This window comes from Chlamydotis macqueenii, chromosome 4, assembly GCF_036417535.1.
Source record: "Chlamydotis macqueenii isolate bChlMac1 chromosome 4, bChlMac1.mat, whole genome shotgun sequence".
Lineage (NCBI taxonomy): Eukaryota > Metazoa > Chordata > Aves > Otidiformes > Otididae > Chlamydotis > Chlamydotis macqueenii.
In genome coordinates this window covers 6,207,546-6,235,318 of record NC_141559.1, presented here as the reverse complement: position 1 = coordinate 6,235,318, position 27,773 = coordinate 6,207,546, and the positions used below count along the sequence as shown (strand labels likewise).

The following is a 27,773-nucleotide window of genomic DNA, read 5'->3' as shown; positions in this document are numbered from 1 at the left end:
TAAATTTATATTTAGTCAGCGGAAGGCTTTTTTTTTTCTTTTTCTAAATACTGATATTCTTAGAGAAATCACACAAACACATGAAAGATTGAAGGACTCTGACCCAACCAGCTTCGCATCTCAGGAAATGGGATGCTGGCGGCCAAGGGAAGGATGGTTTGGACACTATCCTGGGATTTGGGTAAGGGAAGAATCTTCCCTGTCCCCAACAACCTGTCCTCCTCATTGAGCTGAGAAACTCTGCCAACGAGATCTAAACTCACAGCTGTCTCAGGTAGCTTATGTCTAACTGCAGCCAATGCTGTCCTGCCAGCTCAGGATCTGAGCTTCCATTTGAGTCCAAATCATTTCAATTCGCACTACCTCCATCTTCCTTCTAGCACTCACTACTGTATGAAAGAACTGCCCTGGCCCTCCATGCAGGATAGGCAAAAAAAAATTGATACCTGAAATAAAATTTTTCCCCTTGCTGGAAATGTGAATGCAGCCGGCTGGAGACAAGAGACCCAAGGAACTCCACTTCCTGTAAGGCCAAATAATGAAAATGTCTTGTAGGCTGCGGAACTTAACTGATGGAGAATTTGTGAGTTCAGACAATGGAGCTTGCCTTATTTTTGCCACTCTCACAGGACACCTAAAGAGGAGTCACACTTCTCTGGACAACACGCTTGGGTGTTCCCAGGAACCTCAGGTGGCACAGGATACCAAATTCTGGGTTCAAGGAGATGGTCCAATGCATCATCTCCATTTCTGCAGTGGTGGCATCAATGCCTGGCTCAAGTGGAGACTGTACATGGATGCTGACTTTTATGGAGCAATCTTCTTAGACCCCAGAGCTGGCCCTGCTTGGAACCAAAGGAAGGACTAGAGAGCTTCTGAGCACAGGAGAATTCCACCTCAAATTTCCCCAGGAGCCAGACACCCTCACTTCCAGTTGAGTCCTTTCTCTCAGGGCACACTGCAAGGAACAAGCACTTGGAATGAATGGTCAGAAAAGGGACTGCTGATGGTCTCTGGTCCAGCCTCCCAGCCAAGTTTGGGTAATCACCAGCCATGGGACAGGTTGGCTGTGGCTTTGTTGAGCTGAAACCTGAAAACCTCCAAAGATGGAGATCACAGAGAGTCTCTGCGTGTCCTGCTCCAGAGCAGCACCACCCTTCTAGCCAGTTTTTTCCTAAGGCCCAGTGTGAAGCTCCCAGGAACAAGCTTCTAGCTCTTGTCCCTGCCATAGCACCTGCCACTGCAGAAAATCTTGGCCCTACCACCTGCCTAGACAGGTGTCACCTGCTTTTAGATTGCCCTGTGCCTCCCCTTCAGAAGACTAAAGAGGCCCAGTTCCCTCAGCCTCTCCACCCAGCTCATGTGGCCCTAACCCCATCATGACAGACTTCCTCTGGACTTTCTCCTGATTTTCTTTTCTAAATGGGAAACCCACCGACTCATAGGGCATTCCTCATAACTGCAATGCTCTTCTGCCCAGGGCACTCTTCAGCCAGTCAGGTCACAGCCTGCCCTGCTGCATGAGGTTGTTCTGCCCCCAATGCAGACATTGACCCCTTTGCCTTGTAAAACTTCAGGTTTCTGTTGGCTAAGGCCCCACGTGTGTCAAGGTTCTTCTGGACTGAAACTCCAACACAACATGTAAGGTTTGTGGGCCGATGCCTCAAACAAGAGAACAATAGGAGGAGTTGCAGAACACTACAGGTAATGAAAGACATTGATGCGTGTGATGGAGTTGCTGCCCGAGGTGAAAAATACCACAGCAAGCATCTCAGAAATACCAGAATAGAGAACAAAACAAGGAACATACAGCCAATGGGGAAAGGGTTAAATGTGTAGATTGCTTTTTTTTTTTTTGAGTGTATTACGACAGTAACAGAGAAGACCTTGGGTGCAGGGAATTAAAAGGGAAGCAAAGGATGTGGTCAGGGCTCTTTGAGGGCACCTGTGAAGCAGCCCTGATCCCTGTGTGAATTATTTCTGTGGTCAAGCAGATCCTGAGGTCTTTCCCTAATTTGAAAACATGAAAAGGGAGGAAGGACAGCATCATGCAGGCTGGAAAGGACCTCAGGGTGGGTCTCAACCAACCTCCTGCTCAAATCAGGGCAAGACCAGATTACTCAGGGCTGTACCCAAACACGTCTTGGTGACAGACGGGACAGAGTTGACACATACAGCTGGGAAACAGCTTCCAGCACTTGATTATCTTCAAGTTGGAAATTTTTTTCTCTATATGTAACCTAACCCTCGTGTTCAGCTCATTGCCTTCTGTCCTTGTGTCTTGTGTATGATGGATATGAGCCTGACTCACTGTCGTGGTTTTGTTAGTAAGGGGGGACTTAAGGTGGTAGCTTCTGTAGGAAACTGCTAGAAGTCGCTCCCCTTTGTTCAGTGGACTCGGCCGGGCCTAGGGCGGACCTGCTGCTGGCCAAGGCCAAGCCAATTGGTAGCAGAATGTCCCGTGATAACACCTCTGCGATAACGTATTTAAGAATTCTAATTAAAGTACACACACATCAACAGAAAAGAAAAAGAATTCCCCGCACCAAGAATCAAATTAATATCCTCAAAACACCAACAGTGGATAGACCATACAATTTACACACAATTCACCACTTATCCCTTCACCACAATCAGAACATAAATTTCCCCTAATCATTTTGCTCTTTTGTCAAGTTCAATCCCTGTTTTGCCCATTACCGCTCCCAATTAAACTCAATCCTTATCTCAAATTCCTCGAGCCCCACGTTGGGCGCCAAAATGACTGTGGTGATTTGGGCTAAACCATCACACTCACTCTTCCTGGAAACAGTGCAATGCTGCTGCATGTTCCCCCAAGATCTTCCTTTCTCCAGGCTGGACAAGCCCAGCTCCCTCAGCCTCCTCTCAAAGGCAAAGTACTCCAGCCCTCAACCATCTCTGGGGCCCTTTCCTAAACCTGCTCCAGTTTGCCACCATCTTCCCTATACTGGCCTCTGAAATCAGGACACAATATTTGGGATGGGGCTCATGATCTGGTCAAACAGCCCAGGGCACTGCTCTCCTCCCTTGCTACCAGGACACACAGCTGTCTCTTGTCCAGCTCACTGTCCATCAGAATGTTTCCCTCAGAGCTGCTCCCAGCCAGGCAGCCCCCAGCCTGTGCCCTGGCCAGGGTGAGGGCCCTGCAGAGACAGAAACGGGCAGTTGTCCTTGTGGGATTTCCTGATGGTTTTTGGTAATACGTGCTGTCCTGCTTCTTGAACCCTTTCCCTGTGCACAGATGCCTGGAGACCTCTTCAGGAAAGACTCAGGTAAAGACTGAGACAGCCTCACTGAGTCCCTCAGCCCCTCCAGCATCTGCTGTCGTGAAATCCCCCTCCCCATTCACCAGCAGCCATGCATTTTCCTTGTTCAGTCTCAGTCTCTAAGGAACAATCAAAGCTCTTCTTTTTGCTCTTGACTTCCCTGGCAACCAGCATCTCCAGGTGAGCTTTGCCTTTCCTTCAAACATGCCTGCACAGTGAATGCAATATATAGGTATTTCTCCTTTGCCTCTGTCCTTGTTGACACCTCCTGGCAGCTGCTTCATGGCCCCTGTCAGTGTCCTGCCCCTGTGCTGGCTCAGCCCCGCTGCCCGTATACAGTCCCACAGCCTCACTGGGCAGGCTCGGTATGGGGAAGGGTACCCTCAGGGGTGGGGAAATGTCCCCCCATTATGATCGCAATGACAGCCATCAGATCACAGCTCCCCCTTGACCTTCTGATTTTTACAGCTTCCCCGGGCACCCAAACCCTGGCGTGCCCCAGCCACGTCCAATATGGGGCTTCGCAGACTGCCCTGCTCTGGGGTCTGTCGGGATCTGGGAAAGGACAGAGTCCAGGCAGGGCTGGCCGTTCCCCCAGACCAGCCCTTGGCCCAGCAGGAGGATGGAGATGGCCTCACAGCAAAACTGCCCTATAAACCTAGGGTGAGCATCCCATGCTGGAGATGGCCAATGAGCGAGGCTGGGGGGTGATAAAACCCCTGGGCCACCTTCCTGCTCTTTTCATGCCATCAAGGGCATGGACCAGGCTCTTCTCTCCTCTAGCAGCATGTCTTTGGTCCCTTCCACAGGCACCTGCACTGCAACACTAGCCCCTGGTGTGAGTCCTCACCTGGCTTGGTCACACAGTACAAGCCACAGACTGAAGTTTTCCTCTCCTGAGAGCTTTCCAACTCAGCCCAGCTCCCTCCAAGCTCTTCCCACTTCCCTTGCCTTCTCTCCATATCCTCTGCCCTCTCACCAGCACAGCCCAGTCTGGGCTGGTCCCACAGCGGTGCCAACCAGTGGGCATGGCAGAGCTCTGGCCACTCATCCCACAACCCCAGCCCCTCTGAAGGGCACAGCAGCTTTTGGGGTGCAGCAAGGGCTGAGCTGCAGAGGTGGAGTATCCATGGGAGAAAGCAAAGGTGGTTACTTGCATCCAGTGTCCCCTTTTCTCTTCTCCAGGAAATCCTGAGAGGACTGCAGCCCTTCTGTGTCACCCCATCTCCCCAGGCCAGCACAAGCGCCCCGACCCTACAGGTCCTCAGGCAGTGAGGGAGCAGGCTGCCCTCAACCAGCAGATTCAGGAAGGCGCTTTCACATCCTATTCCCTCCAGCTCTACAAAGATGGTTCTCAGACAAAAAAAAAGTCAAAGCAGGTTCATTTATTTTCCTTTAATATCCAGAGGCGTTGGCTCCTCATTTACACAAATCTCTGGGCCACACAAGATGAGTGAATACTTAAGTGGGAGGGGATGAACAATGATGTTTCTGATTGAGAATACATCACCACAAGTGGAAACAGGAAAAAATTATAAGGAAGGAAAGACAGGCTTGGGCAGTCACGGCATACACAGAGAGTTATCTGCAGAGGAAAGCAGACAGGAAGGACAAACGTCCAATCGTTTTCCACGAGGCATCCTTGAGTTCCAGATTCCTCATGCTGTAGATGAGGGGGTTCACTGTTGGAGGCACCACTGAGTAAAGCACGGCCAGCACCAGATCTGTGTATGGAGAGGAGACAGAGGGGGGCTTCAGGTAGGCAGACACTGCAGTGCTGATAAACAGGGAGACCACAGCCAGGTGAGGGAGGCACGTGGAAAAGGCTTTGTGCCGTCCCTGCTCAGAGGGGATCTTCAGCACGGCCCTCAAGATCTGCACATAGGACAGCACAATGAAAAGAAAACAACCCCAAAATAGAAAAGCACTAAAAGCAAGAAGCTCTACTTCCCTGAGGTAGAGGTTTGAGCAGGAGAGCTTGAGGATCTGGGGGATTTCACAGAAGAACTGGTCCACAGCATTGCCCTGGCAGAGTGGCAGTGAAAATGTATTGGCAGTGTGCAGCAGAGCATAGAGAAACCCACTGCCCCAGGCAGCTGCTGCCATGTGGACACAAGCTCTGCTGCCCAGGAGGGTCCCGTAGTGCAGGGGTCTGCAGATGGCAATGTAGCGGTCATAGGCCATGACAGTGAGAAGAAAATACTCTGCTGACACTAAGAAGAAAAAAATAAAGACCTGTGCAGCACATCCCACATAGGAAATGGCCCTGGTGTCCCAGAGCGAATTGGCCATGGCTTTGGGGATGGTGGTAGAGATGGAGCCCATGTCGAGGAGGGAGAGGTTGAGAAGGAAGAAGTACATGGGAGTGTGTAGGCGGTGGTCGCAGGCTATGGCAGTGATGACGAGGCCATTGCCCAGGAGGGCAGCCAGGTAGATGCCCAGGAAGAGCCAGAAGTGCAAGAGCTGCAGCTCCCGTGTGTCTGCGAATGCCAGGAGGAAGAACTCAGTGATGGAGCTGCTGTTGGACATTTGCCTTTGTGCATGATAACTTGTCCATGGATTAAAAGGCACCTCACTGAACACAGGTTATTCCATTTCTCAGGCAAAACCCAGAAAACTGCCTTCCAGGAAAAACTTGTGTAGGTCCCTCTCATGAACTTTGGTTGGTTCTGGCTGATGATGCCATTGGGAGCAGGGGGCTTTGCTGTGGCTCTGCAGGATTCAGTCCGGTCCTGCAGCAATAGGAAAACAGGAACATGGGGTCATCTCAGCTTAAATGCACTCATGATATCGAAGAGCTTTTCAGCATTATTGCTCCCAGTTCACACAACTGAAGAGCAAAGCTGTGGGGATTTTTTGCTGCTTCTGTTCTAGTACCCACCACACCTGGGGAGTGTTTTTAAGGCAGAAATCTGGCATTTTTGCTGCACTCCAGGTGAAACCTTGTGGGTCCTAAGAGGCAAAGAGACAGTTCCTTAATGCAGAGGGAGGACAGCCGCTCTGTCCATCAGCCCTGGTCTCAGCTGCCCTCTGCCGCCACATTTTTGAGCTGGGGGACAGTCACACCCAGGTGTTCTGGACACTGCTGAGGACAGAGGAATCCAGCTTCTGAGTTCAGACCTCCAAACCCCTCACCTTGTCTCATCGTACCCAAGGAGGATTTCATCTCTCTCCTCCCAGCCATGGACACAGATGGCTCATTGCAGCTGCCAGCATACAGCGCTACGGCAGCATTTCCATGGCCTTAGCACTGTGCTGTCTTCTCCATGGGGCTACTGGGTAACTCAGCAATGCCATGGAAGTGCTGTGCCCTTCTGGAGGGCAGCCTGCAGCACAGCAGGACCCCCTAGGCAAGGAGTCTAATCTGCTGGGTGGAAAAGGAGACCAGAGGTTTCTCTGGGAAGGCATCTGCACAGCAGAGAATGCAAGGGAGGTACCCAAATCCCCCCTGCCATGGTACTGCCAGGAGAAGCTCCCTCTCTATCCCTGCCCATGCCTGGAGCTCTCTCTGCTGGGAGCTGTTCCTCTGTCCTCACCTCTCTGCTCTGTCAGTTCCCACAGACCCCATCCCACGCGCTGTGTGCTCAGCTTTGCTTGCAGACACCTCCTGGCAGCAGGGCACTGCCCAGGGGCATCTCTGTGTGTGCAGGGGAGCCACTCAGACAACTCCTAACAAGAACTGGGGTCTCAGCTCCTTCTCCAGAATGGAGAAATTAAATCCCATCTCCCACTGACCACCCAGCCCACCAAGAAGAGAAAACTCACAGCCCAGACTGTTTCCCTTTCATGTAGAGGTTGCCTTGACGTGCTTCTTTAAAAGTCCCCTGGGAAATGTCCTGGGGCTGAGATGGAGCTGTCAGCAGCCCTGACCCACGCAGCACCCTCTCAACAGGAGAAGCACCCTGCCCTATGGCTGCTGGGGGGGTCACTTCTTCCACCCACTGCTCCTCCCCACAATTCCATGGGGATCTCCCCAAGTAGTCTGAGTGCTGGCCATGGCAGGCAGCAGTCCCTGCCCCAGCACACAGCCCCTGGGATGCAGGAACCCTGCTCTGAAGAACAAAGCTGAGCATCCCTGGGTGCTCACCAGCTTCACTCACCTGCAGCCACCCCCAGGAGAAGGCAGCTGTCATGCCTGCTCCCTCTGACAGTGGGGAAGCCTTACTCTGCACCACGTCGTTCTCTACAGCAGAGAAAAACAAGAATCCTCCTGGAAGATGCCGTAGGATGTGGGGAGTGCAAGCTTTCAGAGATGCCTCCAGGCACGACAGCTGCATGGCCCTGCATCCAGAGACTTACTGTGCCAAGGGCTGTGAAGATTTCTCCCCTAGTGAAGGCTCAGCTCTCGTTCCACTCCACACAGCTTCCTCTCTCTGCCACGCTTATCTTCTCAGCTCCTGCAGGCAGAGCCCTCAGCCCTGCTGCGCTTGGCAGAGGAGCTGCTCCTGGGCAGAGCTGTCTCTCTGCAGCGCTGCCCTGTTACCAGCAGCTCCCTCCATGCCTGGAGCCCGGCCCAGCTCAGCAGCAGAGGCCCAGCCCAAGGCAGCACTTTCTCTGTCCCCTCGGGGCTCCCTCCAGCTGTCCCTGGGGCTGCAGGGAACCTACTGGGAAGCAGCCTGAAGCCATCGCTTATGAACCCTCCCTCAGCTGGGGAGAGACGCTTTTTTCCAGCAGTGACATTTATCCAAATGTGACAAATAGGTCTAAACATCACTGTTTTTCCCCCTATTGTTAGGCAGGACACACAGACAGTGACAGGCAGGGATCTTCCCTACTCCTGATGAGGGATAGGATTCAGCTGAGTCAATCGAAGCATCTCACCCTGCGTTTCTGTTGCTGGCACTGGAAGGGGGCTCAGCTCCCTCCCATGCCTGTTCACAAGCCCACAGGAGGTGGGATTCCTCTGGCCTCCCTTCAGGCGTCCATTTTATAGGCACCTGCACGTGAGCTCCTTGTCTCAGCTCCTATGGTAATTAATGAAGATGGAGGTCAGGAGCTGGCTGTTCAGATGAAATACCTGGTGGCATTTGACACACCAGAGGTTGTCCAAGGCATGTGCAAGACAACTGCCCTTGTCCCTATTGATTATTTTATTGGCAGCCTGTGCTGCCATCTGACCACACGGCGTCCTGTGTCACAGGGAGAGCCAGGTTCCTCTCTGTCTGTTCCATCGGCCCAGTTGACTACATCTCCATTGACTACAAGGACGGGTTTTCACCCCCACATTGCCCAATCAAATTTTGGGCAGTTACTCTGTTTAATGTCCAAATCGAGGCCTGTAGCGTTAGGTGAGCTGCCAAGGCTCTCACACACAGCTACCTGCGGCTGGCAGGTGCAGCACAGGAAAACCATCCCCATTCAGAGCGAGCGTGTGACAGACAGCCCAGACAGCCCTGCAGACAGGTTCGGTGCCTGTGTGCAAGCCACTGATTGCCACCACTGCAGTGGGCAAGGTCTGTCCCTGCTCAATCCATTGGATGTTGGGTAGTCCAGGAACACAAGGCACAGCACACTGGGGTCTCCACTCATGTGTCTGCCTTCTCAGGCTGCTGGGCCCCCTTGATGACAGAGTCAAGGAGCAGACCAACAATTTTCACAGTGGGCCTGTCAGCAGCACCTTACCATTCATAGACAACAGCTTCTCCTTCACCAAAGGCCCTCAGGGGCAGCAGAGACACCACTGACAGCAAACACACCTCTTTCCAGATCTGCTCTTTTCAGCCTTGTATCTCTCTGTGCTTGGGGCCCACAACATTTGCTCAATCTCTTGGCATCCAATTTCAGATTTGTATTTTCATCACTGTTGACTCTGGCATGTCTCTGCTCTGAAATAAAACCTTTGCAAATAGGTCTTGGACACTTGGTACCAAGTTTCCCTAAGGAAAATCAGAGTGTGGCCTGGTGCTACACCTGAGGTGCTACAGCCCAAATGTGCACAGCTGCCCTCAGCTAGGATGAGCTGGAGCCTGTGGTTTTTGAAATCATAAAATCCTGGAATCATAGAATGGTTTGGGTTGGAAGGGAACTAGACCACCTAGTGCCAACCCTGCTGCCCTGGGCAGGGACATCTTCCACTAGACCACGTTGCTCAAAGCCCCAACCAACCTGATCTTGAACATTTCCAGGCATGGGGCATCCACAGCTTCTCTGGACAACCCCTTAAAGTGCTTCACCATCCTAGTAGTGAAGAATTGTTTCCTTATACTTCATCTCAAGCCAGTCTGTTGCTTTTGAATCATTACTCTTTGTCCTATCACTACATATCCTTGTCAAGAAACCCTCTCCAACTTTCTTAGAATCATAGAATGGTTAGGGTTGGAAGGGACCTTCAAAGGTCATCTAGTCCAACCCCCCTGCAAGGAGCAGGGACATCCCTGACTAGATCAGGTTGCTCAGAGCCTCATCCAGCCTGGCCTTGAACGTTTCCAGGGATGGGGCATCTACCACCTCTCTGGGAAACCTGTTCCAGTGTTCTACATTGTAAAAAATTTTTTCCTAATATCCAATCTAAATCTACCCCCCTCTATTTTAAAACCATTACCTCTCGTCCTATCGCAACAGGCCCTACTGAACAGCCTCTCCCCATCTTTCTTGTAGGCCCCCTTGAGGAACTGGAAGACCGTGATCAGGTCTCCCCGGAGCCTCCTCTTCTCCAGGCTGAACAGCCCCAGCTCTCTCAGCCTGGCCTCATAAGAGAGGTGCTCCAGCCCTCTGATCATCTCCGTGGCCCTCCTCTGGACCTTCTCCAACTGGTCCATGTCCTTATGGTGGGGGCTCCAAAACTGGACGCAGTCCTGCAAGTGCGGTCTCACCAGGGCAGAGTAGAGGGGGAGAATCACCTCCCTCGACCTGGTGGCCATGCTCCTCTTGATGCAGCCCAGGATGTGATTTGCTCTCTGGTCCACAAGTGCACATTGCCGGCTCATGTTGGGCTTAATGGAGTAACTGCCGTTGTCTTTTCTGAGCGCTCCATGGAAGCTTCTGGATGTAGAAGCCCGGGCCTCCATGGGGACTTTAATGACCTTGGAATTTCTGGAAGAGGAACACAGCAGCATGCAAACACTCCAGGTGACTTTAGGAGAGCTTATTGTCACAGCTGCCAGATGGGTCAACAAGGGCAATGCAAACCTGGATCTGATATTTACAGAGAATGAGGAGCTTGTCCGTGGTGTGAAGATTGGCTGTTGTGACCCTGAAACAGTGAGATCTGAGGTGCTTGGAGGAGTGTGGAACAACAGTAGAAGTCTGCAGATTCTGGTCATCAGTGGAGCAGAATTTGGCATATTCTGGGGAGTTCTAGTGGGGATCCCATGGTCAGCAGCACTGATGGACAGCAAAGCTCAGTGTACCTGGTCTTGAAGGACAGCGTCCTCCAAGCACAGGTATTATCTGTTTCAAAACTCAGTCGAAGTTTGAAAGGGAGTTCAAGGGCATTATAATAAGATTTTACTAGTTTACAAACAATTAAAGAAGAAATAAAGATAATATGTGGACCCTCCTGAATTCAGTAAGAGTAGATGGAGATAGATCTGAGATACTTCATGTCCTCTTTGCCTCATATTTCACCAACAAATTCTCCTAAGCCATTGTGCCTCATGGCACGACTCTATAGGAACACAACCAATGATGGATAGGAATCAGATCAGAGGTTACTTGAGAAACCTCAAATATTACCAGTTAGAAGAAATCATATGTGTAAATCTATATTTATCTTGAGGGAACGTGTCAACAGCTTGTTCATCATTGTCCATGGTTGATGAAAAAGAAATATGAGACTCTAGAGAACAGTGTCCAAGTTCTCAGAATGAAGTCTTCTTACACATTTGTTACCCCGATGTCTCTTCTACATGTCTCTTCTACATTCGTGGCTCAGGGAGTGGTGCTACAGCCAGGGCTTTGGGTATCTAGATCACGGGGCGTGCTTTGAGAAGCCCGGGCTGCTAGGGGCGGATGGCGTGCACCTAACCCAGAAGGGGAAGAGTGTGTTTGGACAAAGACTTGCCAGGCTCGTCCAGAGGGCTTTAAACTAGTGTTGCTGGGGGAGGGGGAGCACAGTTCAGCCCACGGCTATCGGCATGGCGCCAGTGCCAGCACCGAGGGTCCAGAAGCTGAGGAGGGATCACAGATAAGTGCAAATAAACCTAAACTGCGGTCCAATAGCACCCCTGCCACTCCAGCCAGCAAGTCGGCTTTGTCGGGGGCCCAGCTGAAGTGTCTCTATACCAATGCACGCAGCATGGGGAATAAACAAGAAGAGCTGGAGGTGCTTGCACACGAGCAGGGCTACGACCTCGTTGGCATCACGGAGACGTGGTGGGATGACACATACGACTGGAGCGTCAACATGGAAGGGTATAGGCTTTTTAGAAAGGACAGGAAGGGGAGACGAGGAGGGCGGGTCACTCTCTATGTCAGCAACCGGCTGGAGTGCGTGGAGCTCCGCCTGGGGATGGAGGAGGAGCTGACAGAGAGCTTATGGGTCAAGATTAGAGGATGGGGACGGACAGGAGACGTTACGGTGGGGGTCTGTTACAGGCCGCCTGGCCAGGAGGACAGAGCAGATTAAGTGCTCTATAGGCAGATAGGAGCAGCCTCACGGTCACAGGCCTTGGTCCTCATGGGGGACTTCAACCACCCTGACATCTGTTGGAGAGACAACACGGCAGGGCACAGGCAGTCCAGGAGGTTCCTGGAATGCGTGGATGATAACTTCCTCCTGCAGGCGATAGAGGAGCCGACAAGGAGGGGTGCCATGCTCGACCTTGTGCTCACCAACAGGGAGGGGCTGGTGGGGGATGTGAAACTAAAGGACAGCCTTGGCTGCAGTGACAACGACACGGTGGAGTTCAAGATCCATGGGGCAGCAAAGAAACTACATGGCAAGCTGTCTGCCCTAGACTTCAGGAAGGTGGACTTCGGCCTCTTCAGGGACCTGATGGGCCAAGTGCCATGGGAGGCAGCCCTGGAGGGAAGAGGGGCCCAGGAAAGTTGGTCCATATTCAAGGAGCACCTCCTCCAAGCTCAGCAGAGGTGCATCCCGATGAAGAACAGGTTGGGCAAAAAGGCCAGGAGGCCGGCGTGGATGAGCAAGGAGCTCCTGGACCAACTGAAAGTGAAAAAGGAGGCCTATAGAGGGTGGAAGTGGGGACAGGTAGCCTGGGAGGATTACAAAGAGGCTGCACGAGTGGCCAGGGATAAGGTAAGGAAGGGCAAAGTCCTAGCAGAACTGAATCTGGCCAGGGATATAAAATGCAACAAGAAGAGCTTTTATAGGTACGTAGGGGACAAAAGAAAGTCCAGGGAAAATGTAGGCCCCCTCCAGAAGGGAACTGGTGTCCTGGTTACCCAGGACATGGAGAAGGCTGAGGTTCTCAATGACTTTTTTGCCTCAGTCTTCACGGACAAGAGTTCCTGTCCCACCGCCCAACCTGTAGAAGGTGCAAGCAGGGACTGCGAGAATGAAGAACTGCCCATTGTACTCGAAGAGCAGGTTCGGGATCATCTGAGGAACCTGAAGGTGCACAAGTCCATGGGACCTGATGAGATCCATCCGCGGGTCCTGAGGGAACTGGCGGATGAAGTTGCCAAGCCACTGGCTATCGTATTTGAGAAGTCAAGGTGGTCTGGTGAGGTCCCTGATGACTGGAAGAGAGGAAACATAACCCCAATTTTTAAAAAGGGGAATAAGGAAGACCCGGGTAACTACAGGCCGGTCAGCCTCACCTCTGTGCCTGGCAAGGTCATGGAGCAGATTCTCCTGGAAACCATGCTAAGGCACATGGAGAGCAAGGAGGTGGTTGGTGACTGCCAACATGGCTTCACCAAGGGCAGATCGTGCCTGACCAATTTGGTGGCCTTCTATGACGGGGTGACGGCTTCGGTGGACAAGGGACGAGCAACAGACATCATCTACCTGGATTTGTGCAAAGCTTTTGACACTGTCCCGCACGACATCCTTCTCTCTAAACTAGAGAGACATGGGTTTGATGGACGGACCACTCAGTGGATAAGGAGTTGGCTGGATGGCCGCACTCAGAGAGTGGTGGTCAATGGCTCTATGTCCATGTGGAGACCGGTCACAAATGGTGTCCCTCAGGGGTCTGTGCTGGGCCTGGCCCTATTCAGCATCTTTGTCAGCGACATGGACAGTGGGATAGAGTGCACCCTCAGCAAGTTCGCCGACGACACCAAGTTGTGTGGTGCCGTTGACACGCTGGAAGGGAGGAATGCCATCCAGAGGGACCTTGACAGGCTGCAGAGGTGGGCCCGTGCCAACCTCATGAAGTTCAACCAGACCAAGTGCAAGGTCCTGCACCTGGGTCATGGCAATCCCAGGCACAAATCCAGGCTGGGCGGGGAATGGATTGAGAGCAGCCCTGAGGAGAAGGACTTGGGAGTGCTGGTGGACGAGAAGCTCAACATGAGCAGGCAATGCGCCCTTGTGGCCCAGAAGGCCAACCGCATCCTGGGCTGCATCAAGAGGAGTGTGGCCAGCAGGTCGAGGGAGGTGATTCTCCCCCTCTACTCTGCCCTGGTGAGACCCCACCTGGAGTACTGTGTCCAGTTCTGGAGCCCCCAACACAAGAAGGACATGGACCAGTTGGAGAAGGTCCAGAGGAGGGCCACGGAGATGATAAAAGGGCTGGAGCACCTCTCCTATGAGGACAGGCTGAGAGAGTTGGGGCTGTTCAGCCTGGAGAAGAGGAGGCTCCGGGGAGACCTGATAGCGATCTTCCAGTACCTGAAGGGGGCTTACGAGAAAGATGGGGAAAGGCTGTTTAGTAGGGCCTGTTGCGATAGGACGAGACGTAATGGTTTTAAAGTAGAGGGGGGTAGATTTAGATTAGAAATTAGGAAAAATTTTTTTACGATGCGAGTTATAGAACACTGGAACAGGTTGCCCAGAAATGTGGTGGAGGCCCCATCCCTGGAAACGTTCAAGGCCAGGCTGGATGAGGCTCTGAGCAACCTGATCTAGTCAGCGATGTCCCTGCTCCTTGCAGAGGGGTTGGACTAGATGACCTTTGAAGGTCCCTTCCAACCCTAACCATTCTATGATTCTATGTTTCAAGTTCTTCCTGATATCTTCATTCAGGGGTTGATACAGTTGCCCACACAGAGGTGGCCAATGCCTCCAGGATACCCAGGGGCACCTGAAGGCCCTACATGGGACTGGGAAATGTGACCCAGGGCTGATGGGAGCATTTCTGGAGCAGGAGACGGTGGGCAGGCAGGAATTGAATGGAGGAATTGAATTATGCTTAGAGAGACTTGGCTTGTTAGGGCATTTTGCATGTTAATGAGCCCTCTGGTGCCAAGTTCCTGAACTGCAGGTACCGAAAGTGGATTCAAGGGGCTCTAGAGCAGTAAAAGTCAGCAGCAAACCTCCAAGTCTCTGGGGATGTCAGTGGGCCCAACTGATGGCCATCACTGAAGAGACCATGAAGGAATGAAGAGATAAGGTTCCTGTCCCTGCGAGCTGGTGAAGTAGGAAGTCAGAGGCACTGCTTACAGGTTGAAAATCCAGTGTTTAGACAACTGTGAAAGCCCTTGACATGTTTCGTGGAGCAGGATGATCTAGTAGTGACCCCATGCCCTGGGCAGGGGGATCCTTTCCCTCATGGGATGCTGAGGGCCATTCCTGGGAGCAGTGAGATGTGAGGGTGTGTGATGCTGAGTGCAGGAGAGCAGTAGGACACCTCCCAGCCTCTATGGAGAGTGGGGAATGGGAAAAAAGCCTTGTGGCTGTAAGGAACTGGTGTACTTGTAGGGGTCTCACTGGAAGACACAGCAGCCACAGTAGAAAGGAAAAGGATTTCAGTTCTGTTGGGGGGTTCCAGTCTCAACAAAGGGACCATCTCCACCCCTGCTTCCCCACCTCACTCTGACCCCACTCTGTCCCAATTTTTACTGAACTCACAATGGCTGTGAGTTCCCCATCACCCGTGCAGCTTCTCCCAAATACCTACTAATGCTCCTTGATTAACCAAAGTGTGCCAACCCTCTGACTCACTAGAAACCTTCTATTTAGCTTTGTGCCGCAGCCCTGAACTGCACATCCTCCTCCTTCTGCTGCCTCAACATCAAAACTGAACATATTTCACTTGAGCATGACACACTCCCACCCCTCGCCATTTCACATCATCTTCCTCTCTTTTACACACACACTGCCACACACCCCCCACTGTATCCCTGCACTCCCATGTGTCTCACAATCTTTCCTCTTCCCCTGCAGTGATGGGAACTCAGCCCAGGTGGTTTGTGCTTCTTCCATGCTCATGGATGTTTCCTCAGGTCCAGACAAGCATGGAGAGTGAAGGAAGAAAACAGAGGTGTCGGGGCTGAAGGCAACTCACGGTATGGAGACAGAGGACAGTGTCTCCATGTGTTCCTTGTGCCTGTCTCCCAGACATCCTTCTGGTCCACTGCCAACAAGTCGTTCCGTGCCAGCCCCTCTCCCAGGAAAAGACTCCTGGCCCAAGGGCTCCTCAGGCTGCTGCGGCTCCCCAGCAATAGAGAAAGCTGCCCCAAGCTGGTGCATTCAGAAATAGGTTTCTCTTGGTCATTGATCCCCTCCTGGAAGCACAGAGTTGCTCCTTTGCTTATCTCCAGGGATGTCCTTGCCCCTAGAGAGCCTTTCTCCAGGGCAATGTGTCTATGCTGACCTGACTTGCTGCCCCTGTCCCCTCCCTGTGCTCTCCACATGGCCCTGAGCGGCTGTCCCTGCTCTGCAGAGTGAGGGGTCTGTGGTGAGAAAGCCATGGGGTGACAGTCCGAGGCAGATCCCTGTGTGGAATGTCAATCGTTCACCTTCTCCAGGGGAACTGGACACCCACATGTTAAGGCTCAGCCCAGGTCCATTCCCAAACACCTTGTCCCATGCTCTCCTCCCCTCATCCCATGGAGAACCCCAGCACAGCAGCACGGCACTGTGGGGGCAATTCCTTCAGCCTGACCTCAGCTTTGGAAGTAGAGCCCAACTTCCAGACACCGATATTGTAGGAACTTTCTTTTATTACAGTGATGCAACATGGGAGGCAAGCTGGACCATTGTGTCAGACAGACGTGAAGAGACCTCGGGGTCAGACAGGCTGGGTCCATGCCTCTGGTGAAGTGAAGTGCATGTAGGCATGGGGGAACATGCTTGTCACAGATAAAATGTCCAAAGCACAGGAGAATTTGAAATCACTTTGTAGAGACATGGGTATCTTAATGCTTCTGAAAAAGAGCTGATTGAATCAGCTTCTTCACTGTGTCTTTCAGCTCCTGGTTCCTCATGCTGTAGATGAGGGGGTTCAATGCTGGAGGCACAACCGAGTACAGAGCTGCCACCACCATATCCAGCAATGGGGAGGAAATGGAGAGGGGCTTCAGGTAGGCAAACATGGCAGTGCTGATAAACAGGGAGACCACAGCCAGGTGAGGGAGGCACGTGGAAAAGGCTTTGTGCCGTCCCTGCTCAGAGGGGATCCTCAGCACAGCCCTGAAGATCTGCACATAGGACACAAAAATGAACACAAAACAGCCAACAAAGACAAAAGCACTAAATGCAAGAAGTTGAAATTCCCTGAGGTAGGTTTCTGAGCAGGAGAGCTTGAGGATCTGGGCGATTTCACAGAAGAACTGGTCCACAGCATTGCCCTGGCAGAGTGGCAGTGAAAATGTATTGGCAGTGTGCACCAGAGCATTGAGAAACCCACTGCCCCAGGCACCTGCTGCCATGTGGACACAAGCTCTGCTGCCCAGGAGGGTCCCATAGTGGAGGGGTTTGCAGATGGCAATGTAGCGGTCATAGGCCATGACAGTGAGAAGCCAGTACTCTGCTGAAAGGAAAAAGATGAATAAAAAGGCCTGTGTAGCACATCCTGAGTAGGAGATTGCCCTGGTGTCCCAGAGGGAATTGGCCATGGCTTTGGGAACAGTGGTGGAGATGCAGCCCAGGTCAAGGACAGAGAGGTTGAGGAGGAAGAAGTACATGGGAGTGTGGAGGCGGTGGTCGCAGGCTATGGCAGTGATGATGAGGCCGTTGGCCAGGAGGGCAGCCAGGTAGATGCCCAGGAAGAGCCAGAAGTGCAAGAGCTGCAGCTCCCGTGTGTCTGCGAATGCCAGGAGGAGGAACTCAGTGATGGAGCTGCTGTTGGACATTTTCTGTTTCTGGGCATGGGGACCTGTCCAAGGAGAAGAGGCAAGGAGATAAGGCAGCGTCGTCTAAGCAAAACCTACTCCAGTTCCCATGGAACCACCCCAGACTTCCTTGCCCCTTTCAGGGAGACGTTTCTCATGTTCCTTGTATGAGCTCCACATGGTGCTGGCGGAGGTGCCACTGGGAGCAGGGAGCACTGCTGTGACGTCTTGAAGGGAAAGTCCTGCCCTACAGAAATAGGTAAATAGGAACACAGAATCATCTCAGATTAAATCTACTTTTTATACCAATGAGCTTTGAAACCTTGCTGCTCCCAATTTGCTTCACAGCAAAGTAGATTTAGATTAGAAATTAGGAAAAAATTTTTTATGATGCGCATTATAGAACACTGGAACAGGTTGCCCAGAAATGTGGTGGAAGCCTCATCCCTGGAAACGTTCAAGGCCAGGCTGGATGAGGCTCTGAGCAACCTGATCTAGTCAGGGATGTCCCTGCTCCTTGCAGGGGGGTTGGACTAGATGACCTTTGAAGGTCCCTTCCAACCCTAACCATTCTATGATTCTATGATTCTATGAAATCTACTTTTGATACCAATGAGCTTTGCAACCTTGCTGCTCCCAATTTGCTTCACAGCAAAGTGACTCTGCAGAGCAAGAGAATTCCCTGCGGCTCAGCACAGAGTGAGCGGAGCTGGTCTGTCTCTCCGTCCCAGATGCCCTGGACTTGCAGCTTTCTGAGACTGAAGGTGATCACACTGCTGTGTTTCTGTGAAAAGCCAGCAGACACTGCTGAGAGCACAGGGATCCACTGCAGACCACAGAATGTCTCACCCTTACTCAAGGTCTCAGCACCTCGCTTCTAGCCCACAGCACTCACGGCTCATTTCACCAACACAAAAGCAGGGTTTTGGCCTTAGCATCTCTCTGCTGAACCATGGGGTGTGCAGGTAACACAAAGATGTTATGGGAGATGTTTTCATCCTGAAAGGAAACTCACATCCTGGAAGGATACTGGAAGAAGTTACAGTAAGAGTTTTAAAAATGGTATCTCACTGAGGGAAAACCAGCTCCTGCCCCAGCCCCACAGCCTGCATTGCCCACAGCCCCACAGCTGAAAGCTGGGACACTTGTTCCCACGGACACAGCTGCAGGAAAGGACCCACAAGATCAGGGGGTGACTCTGCAGCTGGAACTCCCCTCCCCAGACAGCCTGACAGCAAGAACAAGATCCCAGCAGCAACACCACAGAGAGGTGGAGGCACAAGGGCAAATACAGCCAGGGCGCGGCTGAGAGAGGACAGGGCAGAGGCAGGCGGGCACTGGGGACAGCGTCCCCCTCCCCCAGCTGTGCGTGCCCCCTCCCCGACACCACCATTGCCGGGCAGCTGCTCTCAGCCCCTGTGCTCTGCAGAGGGCAGTGGGCACGTGGCTGGAGAGCTGCAGCACGGCTCTGCTGGAGCTCTGGCTGCAGAGGAGGGGGTTCATGGCTGGGACCCCGCAGCCCTGAGGGCAGAGGCTTGGGTGGATGGGAGAGGAGGCCAGGGGGCTTGCTCAGAGCAAGGGGTCTGCACTGGAGGGGATGCTACAGAGATTTCTGAATTCTCCCTCCCACAACATTTCTGGGTTTAGTTTCCTCTCATTCCTTGATCGTAACTGTGATGCCTGGGGATTTTCCTCCTGGGAGGAGTTTCCCGGTCTGATCTCTTTTCCCTGTCAGCACTCACAGACCCCATCCCACCCTCTGTGCACTCTCCCTGGCCCCAAACACACCTGCCTGTTTGCAGAGCACTGGCTGGGTGCCTGTTCCTGTTTGGAGGTTCCAAAGGCCAGGGCAGGACAACGCTGCTGGGTGCAGCACGGGTGTTGCTGGTGCTGTCCCTGGGCAGAGGAGTGGCTGAAGGCACTTGAGGAGGCGCTTAGCAGACCAACTGACCACTCACAGTTACAGCTCAGGAGTCTCAAGGACTTGTCCAAGTTTGACAGCTCCTTTTTTGATTTCTCTTTCCCTCCCCACCTTCATTAGACCCCTACCCTCAGAGTAGGAAAACAAAAACAGAGACTCAGGAAAGCGCTTTATCTCTATAGCAAACCCTGCCTTGACCTTCCTCTTGACACATACCCTTGGAAGTTTCCCAGTGGTGACGTGGAGCTGTGAGCAGCCCTGACCCACACAGCACCCTCTCGACAGCAGAAGGACCCTGCTCAGCCACAAGTTGTTCCTCCCACCCACAGCCTCTCCCCAAACACCATGGGGAGCTCCCCGGGCAGGCTGAGTGCTGAGGCCGGCAGAGGCAGAGTCCCTGCCCCAGCACACAGCCCCTGGGGCGCAGGGACCCTGCTCTGAAGGACAGCCCTGGGCACCCCTGGCTGCACACACACATTCACACCCTGCAGCCGTCCCTGGGAGAAGGCAGCCGTCGTGCCCTGTCCCTCTGGCCGTGCAGCTGAGAAGCCCTCGTGTGGAACACATCCTGCTCCTCTACTGTGAAAGTCCTCCTGACTGTGGGATGTGACAGCTTTTGGAGGTCTTTCCACAAACTACAGACACATTGACCTTCACGCAAGTACTTACCACGTAAAGGGCTGTGAATTTTTCTCTCCTGTTGAGTTCTCAACTCTTCTCCCACCCCAGGCTGCCTTTCATCTCTCTGTGCCTCGCTCCTCTCCCCTCAGCTCCTGCAGGCAGAGCCCTCAGCCCTGCTGCGCTTGGCAGAGGAGCTGCTCCTGGGCAGAGCTGTCTCTCTGCAGCGCTGCCCTGTTACCATCAGCTCCCTCCATCCCAGGAGCCCGGCCCAGCTCAGCAGCAGAGGCCCAGCCCAAGGCGGCACTTTCTCTGTCCCCTCGGGGCTCCCTCCAGCTGTCCCTGGGGCTGCAGGGGAACCTGCTGGGAAACAGCCTGCAGCCATCACTGATGGTCCCTCAGCCGGGGAGAGAGGCTTCTTTCCAGAAGCACAATTTCTCCCCTCAAAGTTACATCTAATTTTTTTTTTTTTTTAAATTGGACAGGACTCCCAGACAGAGACAGGCAGAGATCTCCTTTACCCCTCCTGAGAGAAGGGGTTCAGCTGAGGCAATGAAGGCCTCTCATCCTGCGTTTCTGTTCCCAGCATTTGAAGGAGACTCAGCTCCCTCCCATGCACACCACAAACCTACTTCGGCCACTGATCAGGTGTGCACGGAATGGACACCTGCACGTGAGCGTCTTCTCTCAACTCCCACGCTCACTAGTGGAGATGGAGGGCAGGAGCGAGGTGTTCAGGTGCAAATACCTGGCCACAGGGGAGCTGCCGGAGGTGGTGAAGGTACCTGCAGGTAACTGCAAGCTCTGATGGAGAAGTTCGCAGAGACAGGGCAACATGTCAGAGATCATCTGTTCTCCAAAGACAGCATCCTCTAGGCACAGCAATGGTTCACATCAAAACTCAGTTGACACTCAAAGTGGCATTCAGAGGCACCAATGTGAGCTGCTGCTACTTCAGGAACAGTTAGAAAGGAACCAGAAGTCTTGTGGGATGACTGCTAAATTTGGAAAGAGTCGGTGTAGGGAGAATTGCAGAATCATAGAATGGTTAGGGTTGGAAGGGACTTTTAAAGATCATCTCGTCCAACTCCCCTGCAAGGACCAGGGACATCTCCACCCTTATCAGGTTGCTCAGAGCCCCGTCCAACCTGACCTTGAATGTTTCCAGGGCATCCACCACCTCTCTGGGCAACCTGTGCCAGTGTTCTACCACCCTCAGTGTAAAAAAAACTTTTCTAATGTCTAATCTGAATCTGCCTCTTTCTATTTTCAAACTATTACCTCTCATACTATCACAGCAGACCCTACTGAAGAGTTTCTCCCCATCTTTCCTGTAGGCCCCCTTTAGGAACTGGAAGGCTTCTATAAGGTCTCCCCAGGGATTTCTCTTCTCCAGGCTGAACAGCCCCAACTCTCTCAGCCTGCCCTCACAGGAGAGGTGCTCCAGCCCTCTGATCATCTTTGTGGTCTCCTCTGGACACACTCCAACAGGTCCATGTGCTTCTGATGCTGGGGTCTCCAGAACTGGATGCAGTACTCCAGGTGGGTCTCATGAGAGCAGAGTAGAGGTAGAGCTGAGATAATCTATGTCTTTGCCTCAGTTGCCCCCAGCAACATCTCCCAGACTTTTGTGCTTTGAAGCAGGATTCTGGATGAGAACAACCAAGGGTGGATGGGGATCAAGGCAGGGGTTACTTGAGAAAACTACACCCTTACCAGTCCTTGAGACCAGGAGATTTGCAGACAAGGGTGCTGATAAAGTGTTTTTTCCTCAGGAGATCCTGGTCTGTTACGATCCCACTTAGGAAGGTGATCAAACTCCATGAGGTATCATTTCAACTGCTGTTCGTTAGGTCTAGCACTATAAGAGGAGTATCACAGAGGCAATCTTGTCTCCCTTGAGAAGGTGAGAACCCCAGGTGGTGAAACATTGAACGGGCTTCCGATCCAAACACTGCACAGCCTGTAGACCCCATCCATAGAACACTGCCTTCTGTTTTGGCCAGTCAAGCTACTACAGGATTTTCTCACTAGGAAACAACTCCATTCATCTTCTCTACAGTCAAACTGAAATGATGTTTTCATGAGATCTTTCTGCTGCACTGTGCGATACAGGCAAAGCCACGCAGCAGACGTAATGTCCAGTACAAAGCAGGACCAGCCTGCAGACTCTGTGTGACACTGCTGCTGAGGCTGTCCTGTGGCCAAAGGATCCATGCAGCACAGCACAGGTTTCAAGGCCGTGGTGTACGTGCAGCACAGTGCAGTCCAGCGCTAACTGCTTGATGTACCATGGTCTTCTGGTAGGGATCAGTTTCCCTGTGAGAAGATTGTGTTCTTCTGTGGTGCCACAGCTGAGTTGCTGTGCCCCAAATGTGCACTGTTAGGAGGACCCCCATGTCTTGTCACAGCAACGTGACATTCTTGGATTGAATTAGATGTGGTAAGACACCTTGCTCAACTGGGGTGCTGCGATGGAGGGACACAAGCTCTGCCAGAGGGAATGGCAGGGAGGATGAGGATGAGGAGGATGACCAATGTGTGAAGGAGCAGCTTCTCTATGAGCTGGGCAAGAGGTTGAGTTAGCTTGTGTGAGTGAGGATGGGAGAAGAAGTCAGTACGGTGACATTGTCTTGGCAGATCTAAACTACGTGATCGAGCAGAGTAGGCAGAAAAAGTCTTCTGTCAGCAACCTGAGGAAGTCTCCAGCTTAACGAGCTGGTTCCCATGGGGGACGGTAAGTGCCCTGGCATTCACTGGCCAGGCAAACAACACGGTGCCAACAATCTGGAGGTTCTTGGGATGACTTCTTAGCACAGCTGCCAGGTGGGACAACAAGGGTGATGCTCACCTGGACCTGATGCTGACCAAGAACAAAGAGCTGGCCATGGCTATGACAATCTGTGTCAGCCTTGGCTGTCATCACCATGAAATAGCAGGGTCCCAAGCACAAAGGGCAGTGAGCAAGGCCAGCAGCAGAGCACGGGCCCGTGGACTGCGGAGCAGGAGTCTGTGCTGTCCTTGGGAGACTGATACAAGCGGTGCCTTGGGGAGCAGCTCTGAAGGGTGGAGGAGCTCAGGCAATCCGGTAGGCCTTACAGGACAGCCTTCTCCAAGGACAAGAGTGATCTCTCCAAATAACCTTGGAAAGAAGCAAGCATCTCAGGAGGCTGCTTGTCTGAACTGCCTGAGCTCCAGGACAGAAAGGCAGCACGCAGGAGGTGGAAGCAGGGGAAGCTGCAAAGGAGGAATTTAGATTTCATGAAAGCTCCCATAGTCTTGATAGTTGCGGAGAAGGGGAACAGAAGCAAAATGAGCTGATCCAGGCTTAGAGGGTCATGCTGAACGAGTCACACTCTGCCTGGAGGCCTGTAACAAGTGTGCACTGCAGACATTTGCATCTTGACTGCATGCCTCAGGCTAGGAGATGGGGAATGTCCCTGGCTGTACCAGTCCATCCACATCTCTCGAGATGTTGAGTCTAGATGGTGCAGAGGGCCACAAAGATGATCAGTGGGCTGGAGCACCTTTCCTATGAGGACAGGCTGAGAGAGTTGGCACTGTTCAGCCTGAGAAGAGGAGGCTCAAGGGAGACCTTATAGGGGCCTTCTGGTACCCCAAGGGGGTCTACAGTAGAGATAGGGAGGAACTCTTCAGTAGGCCTGTTGAGGAAGAATGAGGGGTAATGATTTTAAAATAGAAAAAGGTAGATTGAGATTAGACACCAGGAAAATTTTTTTTACAGTGGAGGTGGTGGCACACAGGAACAGGTTGCTCAGAGAGGTGGTGGATGTCCCATCCCTGGAAACACTCAAGGCCAGGTTGGACGGGGCTCTGAGCAACCTGATCCGGTTGAAGATGTTCCTGCTCACTGCAGGGGGTTGGACTAGATGACTTTTAAAGGTCACTTCAAACCCAAACCATTCTATGGTCTATGATCTCGAGAGGTACCTCTCAAACTGAACTGTTCTGTGAGCATAAAGGAGAAAAGTAAGGCAGAAAGATGTGAATTACACACAGCCCACAGAAATACAGAGTGGATGCTGTGGAGAGGACTCATGGTGGATCAGAGGAGGAGTGTGAGGAAGAAGGAGGGGCAGAGTTGGACTGTCGTACACTGATGGAACCTTTCAATTTCCCACCCCCCTGTGCCTGTCAGGGATGAAGTGTGTAGAAGAATTGGGAATGAAGGAGCAATGTGAGCCTGGGAAAAAGGAGTCTGGTGGGGGAAAGACTTTGATATTTTTGTTGTAGTTTCTCACTATCCACATCTGTTAATTAACAATAAATTAAATTGATCTCTCCATTACCACTGACAATAATTAGTAAACGATTAGCCTGTCTTTATCGTGACCCATGAGCTATTCTGTCTTTTTTTTTTTTTATTTTTGTCCTGTTGAGTCAGGTCAGTGGGTGAGCAGCTGAGTTGGTGTCCTGCTGCTGGTCAAGGTTAACCCACCACAGGACCACATCAGGACTGCTGTGTCCAGTATGGAGCTCACCAGCACAAGAAAGGCCCTGACAGACTGGAGCGAGTCCTGCAGAGGCCAGAAGCTTGGGGCCTGGAGCATGTTATGGTCAAGGAGAGGCTGAGTGAGCTGTGTTTTTTGAGATCCCTCAGAGCCAAAAACTGGAGCAAGGACCCAGGCCAGCTGGTGGGATCTCCATCAATGGAGATTTTCAGTAGTTGTCAAGACAAGGCCATGAGCACCTGATCTAGCTGGAGCTGTCTGAGAAAGGGCTTGGCTGACAGACCAGCTGTGGCAAGAGCTGTGGTACTGGGTGTGTAATGACTTCCAACAGGAAAATAGTTTCCTTTTTATTAGTAATGGTGGTGGAGTTGGGCATCACTGAGCCCTGGAGGAAGAAGGAGGTGATCATGCATCAGAGGGTCCTTCTCAGGGCTGGGGTCTCTGGGCAGAAGTGGAACTGGCCAGTGTGTGGGACTGGTCTGGGACAATTTTTTCTGAGTCAGCTTCTTGGGATGTCAATGGAACATGGCACAGACCCTTAATCCCAACTGCATCGTTTGCCCTCTTCTCTGCCCCCACTATCTCCACTAACCAGGACAAATTCCTGGCCCTGGGGCTCCTCAAACAGCTCCCAACATCTCTTCACTTCCCTCCCTTGCCTGCTGAGTCCCCACTGACTCCTATGGCATTGCAGCATCCTCTTTGTGGATACCTTGATTCAATGCTTCGCTTTGGAACAACTTAATCTTTTGAGTTTCCATTCACTCCCACCCCGGGGTACATGGTGAGTCTGCATCCTGTCCTGACATCTTCATATTAATTTCCAGAGAAATTGTACATCCATCAGTGCGGTCATACATGAAGGAGGCTGAGGAGGCAATGGGCAGCCCATGCACCATCTCCACTGCCATTGGACTCCAAGAAGAGAGCCTTTAAAACAATAACTTCTGGTGCAATTAAACCCAATTAAATTGTGAGCTTAAGACAAAACATCAGGAGAATGCAAGGAGAAAAGGCACTTCAAAAGACCAATTCCTTGGAAAATTTTTCTGCAGCAATGTTGGAGGAAGAGCCCAGCCTTCAGACAATGCACACAGGAAATGTCCTTTTATTGAACAGGCTGCTAGTGGACGGGTCACATCAGGCACAGTGTGGTGCATGCACTCAGACACAACAGGATCAAGTCTCAAGACAAGTAGTAGAAACCGAGAAAATTTTATATAAGTAGAATTATCTGGGAGAAAAAGAACCTCAATTTCTCACCTAACATATACTTTGGGAAACATGCTGAGGAGGGGAGTTAGGCTGTTTGCAGTGCATCTGTGTCCCTTGGACCACTTTCCGTAGGGCATTCTTCAGCTCCTGGTTCCGCATGCTGTAGAGGAGGGGGTTCACTGCTGGAGGCAGCACCGAGTACAGAAATGACACCGCCAGGTTCAGAGATGGGGAGGAGATGGAGGGGGGCTTGAAGTAGGCAACCATGGCAGTGCTGATAAAGAGGGACACCACAGCCAGGTGAGGGAGGCACGTGGAAAAGGCTTTGTGCCGTCCCTGCTCAGAGGGGATCCTCAGCACAGCCCTGAAGATCTGCACATAGGACACAACAATGAACACAAAACAGCCAAATGCAACACAGGCGCTGACCACAAGAAGCCCAACTTCCCTGAGGTAGGAGTCTGAGCAGGAGAGCTTGAGGATCTGGGGGATTTCACAGAAGAACTGGTCCACAGCATTGCCCTGGCAGAGTGGCAGTGAAAATGTATTGGCAGTGTGCAGCAGAGCAGTGAGAAACCCACTGCCCCAGGCACCTGCTGCCATGTGGACGCAAGCTCTGCTGCCCAGGAGGGTCCCGTAGTGCAGGGGTCTGCAGATGGCAACATAGCGGTCATAGGCCATGACGGTGAGAAGATAATACTCAACTGAGATAAAAAAGAGAAAGAAAAAGAGCTGGGCCAAACATCCTTGGTAGGAGATGGCCCTGGTGTCCCAGAGGGAATTGGCCATGGCTTTGGGAACAGTGGTGGAGATGCAGCCCAGGTCAAGGACAGAGAGGTTGAGGAGGAAGAAGTACATGGGAGTGTGGAGGCGGTGGTCGCAGGCTATGGCAGTGATGATGAGGCCGTTGGCCAGGAGGGCAGCCAGGTAGATGCCCAGGAAGAGCCAGAAGTGCAAGAGCTGCAGCTCCCGTGTGTCTGCGAATGCCAGGAAGAGGAACTCAGTGATGGAGCTGCTGTTGGACATTTCCTTCCTTTGGGCACTGGGTGCTGTCCAAGGAGAAAAATTCAGAGAAGTGTTAGGACAGAAAACTCTGAGTAAAACCTCTTCCATCTCCCCTAGAACCTCCCACTCCCCCAGCCTCTGTCCTTCCAGAAAGACCTTCGTGCAGCTCCCTGGCTGAGCTCTGGGTTCTGCTGGCTGAGGGTGCAATGGGGAGCAGATGATGATGCCGTGGGCTCCTGAGGAGTCAGTGCTGCTGTGCACCAACAGGCAGGTAGGAACCAGGAGTGATCTCTGTTTAAATCCCCTCATGAAATCAACGACATTTCAGCATTGTCCCTCCCAACTCACCCGGCTGCAGAGCAGAGCTGTGGGGGGTTGGTTGTGTTTGTTTTACTTTTTGAAGGCAGACAGCCTTGAATTTTCTGTTCTGCTACAAGTGCTGCATTGGGAGAGCTGGGCTGCAAACACGCAGACCCTTAGTGCAGAGTGAGTCCATTAAACTTGATCCCAGCTGCCCTGGGCTTGCACCTCTTTAATCTGGAGGATGATCACACCCCGCTGTTCCCTTGAAAAGAAAATTGGAGACTGCTGAGAGCAGAGGAATCCAGTTTAAAACTCCCCTCCCCAGTAAAACTCCCCTCAGTAAAGATCTGTGAGCTTTCTGATCCCTTGAAGATGGGGTGTCTGGCAAAAAGAGCCAGCTTCATCCCCACCCTCTGGACTGCATTGCCCAGAGACCCACAGGCCAGAAGAGGGCTTGGGCACCTTGCTGCCATGGACACATCTGCACGGCAAGGCCTGCAGGGACAGTGGCTGAGCTGCTGCTGAACCCCCATCCGCAGAGAGCCTGAAAACAAGAGCAGCAGCAGCAGGGGCAGGTGGAGAAAGAAGGAGAAATGCCCCAGTGCTTCTGCCCAGGGCAGCAAGGCCATGGAGGGGCTGAGGGGCACTCAGGAGTCTCCTGTGCTGGAGCTCTGGCTGCAGCGGCTACAACTCACAGAGCCCATCCCACCCACCGTGTGCTCACCCCTGTCATCAGGAAACCTCCTGGCAGCAGGACCCTGCCCAGGCCCATCTTTCTGTTGGCCAGTCCTAAGGAGTGGGTCAGAAAAACACTGAAGAGATGACTGA

General features: G+C 52.4%; 3 protein-coding genes across 3 annotated transcripts; all 3 read right to left on the bottom strand.

Moving 5' to 3' along the window:
* Positions 1-4,868: 4,868 nt before the first annotated feature.
* LOC147600823 (olfactory receptor 14C36-like) lies at positions 4,869-5,816 on the bottom strand. The gene has a single exon (XM_086746645.1). It carries the CDS (start codon positions 5,814-5,816, stop codon positions 4,869-4,871), a length of 948 nt encoding a protein of 315 aa, XP_086602771.1.
* A 10,680-nt stretch (positions 5,817-16,496) lies between these two features.
* Positions 16,497-17,432, bottom strand: LOC147600822 (olfactory receptor 14A16-like). The gene has a single exon (XM_086746644.1). The coding sequence runs from the start codon at positions 17,430-17,432 to the stop codon at positions 16,497-16,499; it is 936 nt and encodes a 311-aa protein (XP_086602770.1).
* A 4,952-nt stretch (positions 17,433-22,384) lies between these two features.
* On the bottom strand, positions 22,385-26,750 carry LOC147600821 (olfactory receptor 14C36-like). Its single transcript, XM_086746643.1, has 2 exons — positions 25,741-26,750; positions 22,385-22,439 (listed from the first exon to the last, which is right to left on the bottom strand). Exons 1-2 carry the CDS (start codon positions 26,748-26,750, stop codon positions 22,385-22,387), a joined length of 1,065 nt encoding a protein of 354 aa, XP_086602769.1.
* Positions 26,751-27,773: the final 1,023 nt, after the last annotated feature.

What these genes read in the sequence shown, in the direction of transcription:
- LOC147600823 (XM_086746645.1), bottom strand. Translation starts at nt 5,816, where the DNA reads ATGTCCAACAGCAGCTCCATCACTGAGTTCTTCCTCCTGGCATTCGCA.
- LOC147600822 (XM_086746644.1), bottom strand. Translation starts at nt 17,432, where the DNA reads ATGTCCAACAGCAGCTCCATCACTGAGTTCCTCCTCCTGGCATTCGCA.
- LOC147600821 (XM_086746643.1), bottom strand. Translation starts at nt 26,750, where the DNA reads ATGGAAGAGGTTTTACTCAGAGTTTTCTGTCCTAACACTTCTCTGAAT. An exon ending in GTGGTCCAAGGGACACAGAT is followed by an intron (nt 22,440 to 25,740) that starts GCACTGCAAACA and finishes CCTCTGGCAGAG; the next exon opens with CTTGTGTCCCTCCATCGCAG.